Raw genomic sequence first — 8,769 nt, 5'->3', positions numbered from 1 at the left:
TGTGTCCTGTTTTGTTTGGGTGACTGTACACACACACACACACACACACACACACACACACACTGTTTTATCTCCAGAGGGAGCAGCAGAGAGAGTGTGAGAGGCGGCAGAGATGTTTGCTGATTTAATCTCAATCACATATATTAATATTTGCTTGGAAAAGCTCCAAAATAAAGATATTTGAAGTAAAAAAACATTACATAATTGTGGTACATTAGTAAAGCACTGAATAGAAATATGTAAAGGTGGCATTAGAAATCAATAAATAGTATTATTTGCAAATCATTTTTCCAATACGTTGTTTTTTTTACTGAACTTGAGTTGATCACTGAGTGTAAAATGTGGCCAGAACAGGTCATTAAATTATGTCTGTTAATTTCTGTTTTTTATTTTCAAAAGATTGTGAATTCATATGTGAAATTCTAAATTAATGTTAAATTTGACACCAACTTGAGTCGGCAGCTGGGCACCCTCTTAGATCCGCCCCTGGGGAGCGGGGTCCTGTGGAGTCCACCGTGTTGAACCACCACGTTTCTACAGTGGCCCTGAACAGACAAACCAAACACTCGCTCTCGATATGGCCTTTTGCTTTTTTCACGAGTCTCACAGCCACCGTAGTTCGTCCTATATCCCCTGGGGGGCCGGCGAACTCTGGCAGGGGAGGCTCAGAAAGCCGAGGTGAAAACGATGTTCATGAAGGATTTCTGACAGATGTTTTAATAAGAATAATAAAAATATCTCTACATTGGTGACGGAGATTCTTTCCTGGAATAGAATCAGACCTTTGTGTTTACATGCAGTTTTAGTTTATGTCACACCGCGGTATGAGGCTGCACACCTGCGTAGAGTGGGAGGGTGAGGCGAGGGGGTTGTAATCTGCAACTATATGACTAAAATCCTACACACCGGCCCTTTAAGAACAGAAAACGTATGTGAGTTTAATCCGTTATGTGGTAAAAGTACAGTGAATCCATCAGACAGGTTCTTGTCTCTGACGATAGTTGCCAGATACTGTTGGTGGGCGCGGTACCAAACGCTGTGTAGTATCCCAGTAAGACTTCTGCACTCTCACTGGTGTAGACTGGTTCCAGTGTCTTGAGCAGTTCCTAATATTTCGCAGCTTTAACCCTGAGATTATACCAATGTGACAGATGTTTATATTCAACATGAACCCTCGAAACTGGACAAACAGCAGGTGGAACTCAAATACTGCAGGACATCCTGAACCTTTCTTTTCTTTTTCAAAGGTAGTTGTGAGCACATCCTGTCCTGTATTTAGGACGGGCGCAGGATCAGAGAATCAGTGGAAAATCACATCCTGGGTTTTCAATTATATTGCACAGGATGTAATTTAACATTTGTCTGTGGAGAGGATGAAGTTAAACTTCAATAGACTTCAGTGAACAATGAATGAATTATATTGTATGCTCTAAGGAGCAGATGTACTTCTGTGTAAAGAGACTCTCCTCTGCAGGAGGCCAGCAGGTGTCACTGTACAACACCTAACGACAACTCAACAGCCAGATCATGTTTTATTCTACTTTATTTGTTCTTATTCAGTGACGTAAAATCAGTAGAGTTGCATTTATTTTGTTGTATTTTATTTTATTTGACCTTTCTATCTCGTGTTCAGTAAGAATATAAAGTTTATTTATTTTGTTTAAACTAATATAAAGTCCTCCGGGTCGGCAGGTGGCGGTGAGCTCGAAATCCGGCAGAAAAAACACACAAAGAAGAAGAAGAAGAAGAAGAACGTTTCCGGTTAAACAGGCTTCTTCTTCTTGTGTTTTCTTGAGACTGCGGAACGTGTTTGTCGTTAAATCCTGAAACTTCATAAATGTGGTAAGTGACGTCACAAATACAAAGATATCGTTTACACTTTCCTCCGGTAGCCGGTAGCCGGTAGCCGGTAGCCGGTAACCGGTAGAGTCCGGTAACCGACCCGGGAACGGTAACGAGGGTAGCTAGCCCGGTTAGCATCTTTAGCTAACTTTCTATTCGGCGAAGCGGGCTGATGCTAACGTTAGCACAACAACACAACAACACAACAACAACAACAACAACACAACAACAACACAACAACAACATAACGTTAGCTGGTGGTTGGTCATTGAAGAGTGGTTAGCTTAGCTTAGCTTCAGCTGGTTAAAGTAACGACCGGAGCTTCAGTTGTTAGCTGTTAGCTGTTAGCTGTTAGCTGTTAGCCGTTAGCTGTTAGCCGTTAGCTGTTAGCCGTTAGCAGTTAGCCGTTAGCCGTTAGCTGTTAGCCGTTAGCAGTTAGCCGTTAGCTGTTAGCTGTTAGCCGTTAGCTGTTAGCCGTTAGCTGCTGTCATTAACGGGTCAGTTCATTTATTAAAGTTCTTGTGAGTTTAAACTGAAAGCAGCGAAGAGTAAGTGGATCTTTATTGATGTTTTAATATTTTTATTGTTTTATTGTTTTAATATTATTGATATTATTGATATTATTGATGTTATTAATGTTTTTAAGCTCCTGTCGATAATAAACTGAAATCTTAAATAGAAGCTATAAAAGAAGAAACTGGTGGTCTCTCTCTCTCTCTCTGTGGATGAGACTGCAGCGGTGGTTCTGTCTGTCTCTGGGTCGGACTGACCCGGGTCAGCCAGGTGTGTCCACCAGCTGCTGATTGGCTGCACTCACCTGCAGCATTAAAGGTTGCTCAGTGCTTCCTGAAGCTGAAGGTGACCTCCAGCCTCCGCTGTCAGAGCACTGCATCATCATCTTCATCATTTAAAGTGATTACTTTAATCGTTGCTGCTGGAGAACTACGTCTCCACACACACACACACACACACATATATATATGTGTGTGTGTGTGTGTGTGTGTGTTACTGGATAACGGAGTATATTAGACTGTAATGTGGAATTAAACTGCCTTTTCTTTGTTGTGATATCACCATTATACGTGCTGCTGTCTTCCAGAATGAAGACCTTTGGTTATCCAGATAAAACTTCTGTCCACAAACGATCAATCCGATTTAAATCTTCAGTAATTGATCATTTATAGACTGTTTGTCCTCCTCCAGATCGTCTCCCCCGTCTGTGTTTCTGTCTGCGTCGGCTGGTTGAACAGAGAGCGATGGCCGGTCCAGAGCTCCTGCTGGACTCCAGCATTCGGCTGTGGGTGGTCCTGCCCATCGTCTTCATCACCTTCTTCGTGGGGATCATCCGTCACTACGTAACGCAGCTGCTCCACAGCGACAAGAAGGTGGACCTGGAGCAGGTTTCTGACAGGTGAGTCCTGTCTTCTGTTGTCTCTGACTCGGACCTGTCCGTTAGTCTCACTGAGCGTTGTTTTGTTTTCTTCCTCTGATGAATGTTCAGAGTTTGTGTGTATCTCCTCTGTGTGTGTGTGTGTGTGTGTGTGTGTGTGGAGCTTCCTGTCTGTGGCTGTTTGTGATTGGCCGGCTGGTCGACTGCGCTGTAGCTAACCTGAGCTGGTGTTTGTGTTCAGCCAGGTGCTCCTGCGCAGCCGCATCCTCCGAGAGAACGGAAAGTACATTCCCCGACAGGTGAGCTTCAGAACGCCGACTGGAGGACAACATTCACACATCACAACATTCACAACATTTCACAACAATTTACAACATTTACAACAATTTACAACAATTTACAACATTTACAACATTCACAACATTTACGCCTCCTTTAGAGAAAACAACTGGAATCTGACCAAACATCCTGGAAATGATCTCTGTTCTGATCTCTCTCTCTCTCTCTGTCTGTCTGTCTCTCTCTCTCTCTGTGTCTCTCTGTCTCTCTCTCTCTGTCTGTCTGTCTCTCTCTCTCTGTCTGTCTGTCTCTCTCTCTCTCTCTGTCTGTCTCTCTCTCTCTCTGTCTCTCTCTCTCCCTCTCTCTCTCTCTCTCTCTCTCTCTCTCTGCCTCTGTCTCTCTCTCTCCCTCTCTCTCTCTCTCTCTCTCTCTCTCTCTCTCTGTCTGTCTCTCTCTCTCTCTCTCTCTCTCTCTCTCTCTCTCTCTCTCTCTCTCTCTCTCTCTCTGCTCTCTGCCTCTCTCTCTGTCTGTCTCTCTCTCTCTCTCTCTCTCTCTCTCCCTCTCTCTCTGCCTCTGTCTCTCTCTCTCCCTCTCTCTGTCTCTCTCTCTGTCTGTCTCTCTATCTCTCTGTCATGTTAAACGTGTGTTCTCTGTTTCAGTCCTTCGCCATGAGGAAACATTACTTCAATGACGCAGAGACCGGCTTCTTCAAGAAGGTCAAGAGGAAGGTCGTCCCCAAGAACCCCATGACAGGTGTGTGTGTGTGTGTGTGTGTGTGTGTGTGTGTGTGTGTGTGTGTGTGTGTGTGTGTGTGTGTGTGTGTGTGTGTGTGTGTGTCTGTGTGTGTGTGTGTGTCTGTGTGTGTGTGTGTGTGTGTGTGTGTGTGTGTGTGTGTGTGTGTGTGTGTGTGTGTGTGGTCTTACAGGTTATATTTGGGATCTACATTGAAGCTCGTTACAAAGACTTTCACATTTGAAATAAGATCGTTTTCATTTACTGAAGAAATGGAGCCAAACAGTCTCAGTTCAGATTTATCTGTAATCACAGGACTTTATTGATTGATTGATTGTGTGTGTGTGTGTGTGTGTGTGTGTGTGTGTGTGTGTGTGTGTGTGTGTGTGTGTGTTGCAGACACCAGCATGTTGACGGACATGATGAAGGGAAACCTGACCAACGTCCTGCCGATGATTGTGATTGGTGGATGGATCAACTGGGCGTTCTCTGGATTCGTCATAAGTGAGTTCTTCAGCTGTCAATCATCATCTAACACACACACACACACACACTCACTGTTCTTCTGTGTGTGTGTGTGTGTGTGTGTGTGTGTGTGTGTGTGTGGTCCTCTGAGGAAACAACCTTCTGATTGTGTTTCCACTGCAGAGAGTTCAGAATATCACACTGACCCTTAATGACACTTTATTGTCTCCTGACAGACATAAAACTTATATTATTAACTTAATGACACTAGTATGGTAGAAAACTTTACAATGAACCCAAACAGTGAACTCAGTAGCTGCAGGAAGGTTGTGTAAAACCAGAGATTGTAATGAATTAATTAGGGAACTTTTTATTCAATTACAAGTCTGTATTTTATTTTATTTTTTAATCATCTTTAACAATCAAACAGAGTTAATAAGTTTGAGCCATTGTTCTATCGGACAATTTACATTTACCTTTCTTCACAGAAGTGAGCTAAATGCAGAGATATCGTCCTATAAAGGAATATCTGTCTGTCTGTCTATCTAGAATAGATCTTTATTGTCATCGTCACAGATACAACAGAATTCAAAGTGCTCTCCAGTCAGTGCATCATTCATAGAAAACAATAAATATAAAATAATAAAGAATTAATTTAAGTGCTAGTGTTACCTAACAAAATAAGTAGAAACATATAACATCATTAGCAGCATACACAGACACACAGTCACAGACACGCAGTCATTGCATAGAAACAGTATGAACATCCATCTGTCTATCCGTCTGTCTATCCATCCGTCTGTCTGTCTGTCTGTCTGTCTGTCTGTCTGTCTGTCTGTCTATCTTTCTATCTACTGTGTATATGATTTAAAGTTTTAAAAAGAGAGCGCCTCACGACCCCTCGCGGGTCTTTGGCGACCCCTGGTGGGTCTTTGGCGACCCCTGGTGGGTCTTTGGCGACCCCTGGTGGGTCTTTGGCGACCCCTCGTGGGTTCCTGACCCTCATGTTTCAGCACCATCTACAGCTGCAACCCAGCAGAACACAGAGATTAGATTAGAAGCACCGGGAACGATCCACAGCTGGAAAACAGAACAAAAACAGAAACCAGAGCCCAGTCGGACCCTGCAGTGGAACTCATGTTGTTTCTGATGTTTGTTTGTTTGTTTGTGATGTTTGTTTGTTTGTTTCTGATGTTTGTTGTCGTCGTGCAGCCAAGGTGCCGTTCCCTCTGACTCTGAGGTTCAAGCCGATGTTACAGAGAGGGATTGACCTGCTGTCACTGGACGCCTCCTGGTACGAACACTGAACACACCACAGACAGTGAACACACCACAGACAGTGAACACACCACAGACAGTGAACACACCACAGACAGTGAACACACCACAGACAGTCCACCAGACAGTGAACACACCACAGACAGTGAACACACCACAGACAGTGAACACACCACAGACAGTGAACACACCACAGACAGTGAACACACCACACAGCCACAACAGTGAACACACCACAGACAGTGAACACACCACAGACAGTGAACACACCACAGACAGTGAACACACCACAGAAGTCCACCAGACAGTGAACACACCACTCACTCTACCATTAAATTAAAGGGTCATTTGGAAAATTAAGTTTTGGAAAAGGATGTTTCAAAATAAAAGCTGCAATTAAATGAAAACGACTGGAAATAAACTTGAGTTTGAATAATTATTAGTAATATATATATATATATATATATATATTTGCTCTGTATTAGTTTGATAATGTCTGTCTGTGTAACGTTGGACACTCTGGCTCTCCACAATGTGCAGGGTGAGTTCGGCGTCCTGGTACTTCCTGAATGTGTTTGGACTGAGGAGCATGTACAGCCTGATTCTGGGACAGGACAACGGTGAGTCTGTCCCACTGACACTGTCTGACTGTTTAACAACGGTAGGAAACACAAATGATTAGTGAACATTAATAATACAATTCTGGGAACTTGTGAACTCAGTGTGTGTAGTTTTAAGGACCTGACACGACGCCAGCGTACGAGTGGTGTCACAGCCACCAGGATGTGTTGTGGGTATATTTGCCAACTCTCTCAGGGATTCAACAGCTGCTTATAGGACAGATACATTAGATATTAGATAGAAAATCCACAGACCAGAGAACACACCTCAGAAACTAGAGCTACAGACGCTCAGTGAATGCCCCGCGATGGCCGCAGTGTCAGGGTCTTTACGTCATGAAAGTCGGTCCGGTTCTTTTCACTGATTGAAACTCGTCTCCACTCGCAGCCGCTGACCAGTCCCGGGTCATGCAGGACCAGATGACGGGGGCTGCCATGGCGATGCCCCCTGACCCCAACAAGGCTTTTAAGGTGAGAAGTTAAAATGTACAACACAATACAGAAAGTCTTCAGAGACACCGACTCCTATTCACTGTTGGGACTCACGCTTCCTGTTTGTTTGTTTGTTTGTTTGTTTGTTTGTGTCAGAGCGAGTGGGAGGCGCTGGAGATCGTGGAACACAAGTGGGCGTTGGAGAACGTGGAGGAGGAGCTGATGTCCAGAGACCTTAACTTTGGAACCTTCTTCAGCCAGGACCTCAAGTCCACCATGTTCTAGGACTACGAGGACCCGCGAGCTCTGGACCGCCTGTGAACGGTTGGAGAACTCGGTCTGTGCCGTCGAACCCGAGGAATCGAGAACACGTAGACCTGCAGGTTCTGGAACAGTTTACACAAATTCACTTTAAGTGTGTAAAAGTTGCACACAACTTAGTGCCTTCAGAACTGAACAAAACATATTAAATATAAAACGAAGACGGTACTTTTAGCTAGAATCCACTAATGCAACAGTCCAGCTCTCCGGAGACGTCAGACGTACGTTAACGCAACAACGTCAGTCTCTAGATCTTTAATAGGTCCACTTACTGACTTTTTCCAGAGCTTTCCAACAACTCTGGCGTTGGTGTATTTGGCCCGGCCTGAGTCCCGCCCCTTTTTGCTCTGTGCTCCAATAACAGTTGAGCAAACCTCGGTCAGGTTCCTGCTAGGTGCTAGGCTAACTAACTAGCAGTTTGGCTGATATTAAGATGTGACTATATTTAACCGTCTTTAATGTGGTTGTCTTTTCAACATAGACGAGGCTAGCACAGGAAGGAGGAAACGGGCCGGCGCTCGCTCAACTGTGATTGGAGCACAGAGGAAAAAGGGGCGGGGTTTCCAGATATTTGCACTCTTTGTGTATTCACTGTTCCAGAACACGAATTCTCAGAATCCTCTTCGCTCTTTGAGGCGCGAGGCAGACGAGTTCTAGAAAAGTTCCCAAAGGATCCAGAACCGCGAACCAGCAGATTCTGCACCAGACGAATCCTCTCAGGGAGGCGTTCCTCTCGGGCGCGGTGCAGGAACCAGAGGCGGTGTTGGAAGACGGCGGGGACGTTTCTGGATGGCGAGGCGGTCAGAGGAGCTTTTTAAAATGACGGCAGGCGTTCATGTTTTCTTCCTGCGGGACACTTTGCATGTACTTTTCTACACCGCGGCCGTCCAGCCGAGGCTGCTGTCACACAGTGAGTGCAACAGTTCAATAAAAGGTGCCATCATCACTGATTGGATCTGTGTCGTCTGTACCGCACTGCACACCCGGGTCCTCGTCCCTTCAGGGTTCAACCTTCAGGTCACAGATCTATTGATTGATTGGAAGTTAATGTTGCTGTATTATTTTGCATCTTTTCGGTTTCACTTTTAAATGTTTCTGGGAAAACAATTTATGGACAGTGAATTTTCGACACACCTTTGAACCAGCTTTTTGAAATTCAAGTAATAAAGTGAAGCCCCCCCCCGGAAAATAAGTTAACGCCAACGCAGCATTTCAACGGTTTACCTTGTAACTATGGAAACCCATTTCGTCTAATGTAAGAGATTCTGTAAGTCATAATAACAAACTTTATGAAAATATTGACTTAGTCTTTGTAAAATAATTGTTGTGATACTGAGTCGTCACTTTCCCCGTCAGTGTTTTCGGTCTGGACGCCCAGTGAAGTGTTCAGCCTCAGCCCCGAGACAGTGA

At 44.5% G+C, this 8,769-nt stretch overlaps 1 protein-coding gene across 2 annotated transcripts; it reads left to right on the top strand.

Annotated features, from left to right (window-relative positions):
- The first annotated feature begins 1,714 nt into the window (after positions 1-1,714).
- Positions 1,715-8,305, top strand: LOC127377869 (ER membrane protein complex subunit 3). 2 transcript variants are annotated; one of them, XM_051426146.1, is made up of 10 exons: positions 1,753-1,842; positions 2,573-2,754; positions 3,046-3,253; positions 3,474-3,531; positions 4,171-4,264; positions 4,643-4,747; positions 5,921-6,002; positions 6,527-6,606; positions 6,995-7,077; positions 7,195-8,305. In XM_051426146.1, exons 3-10 carry the CDS (start codon positions 3,099-3,101, stop codon positions 7,321-7,323), a joined length of 786 nt encoding a protein of 261 aa, XP_051282106.1. In that variant the 5' UTR covers positions 1,753-1,842; positions 2,573-2,754; positions 3,046-3,098; the 3' UTR covers positions 7,324-8,305. The 2 variants fall into 2 exon arrangements, with proteins under 2 accessions (XP_051282105.1, XP_051282106.1); XM_051426145.1 differs by lacking the exon at positions 2,573-2,754 and having other exon boundaries at positions 1,715-1,842.
- The last annotated feature ends 464 nt before the right edge of the window (positions 8,306-8,769 follow it).

Source organism: Dicentrarchus labrax, unplaced genomic scaffold (genome assembly GCF_905237075.1).
Source record: "Dicentrarchus labrax unplaced genomic scaffold, dlabrax2021, whole genome shotgun sequence".
NCBI lineage: Eukaryota > Metazoa > Chordata > Actinopteri > Moronidae > Dicentrarchus > Dicentrarchus labrax.
Note: the sequence above shows the minus strand (reverse complement) of the source record. Positions and strands in the feature narration are given on the sequence as shown.

Excerpts from the sequence above, each read along its gene's own strand:
- LOC127377869 (XM_051426145.1), top strand. The coding sequence starts at position 3,099 with ATGGCCGGTCCAGAGCTCCTGCTGGACTCCAGCATTCGGCTGTGGGTG. Across the intron at positions 3,254-3,473 it reads CTGGAGCAGGTTTCTGACAG|CCAGGTGCTCCTGCGCAGCC; the intron begins GTGAGTCCTGTC and ends GTTTGTGTTCAG. Across the intron at positions 3,532-4,170 it reads GAAAGTACATTCCCCGACAG|TCCTTCGCCATGAGGAAACA; the intron begins GTGAGCTTCAGA and ends TCTCTGTTTCAG.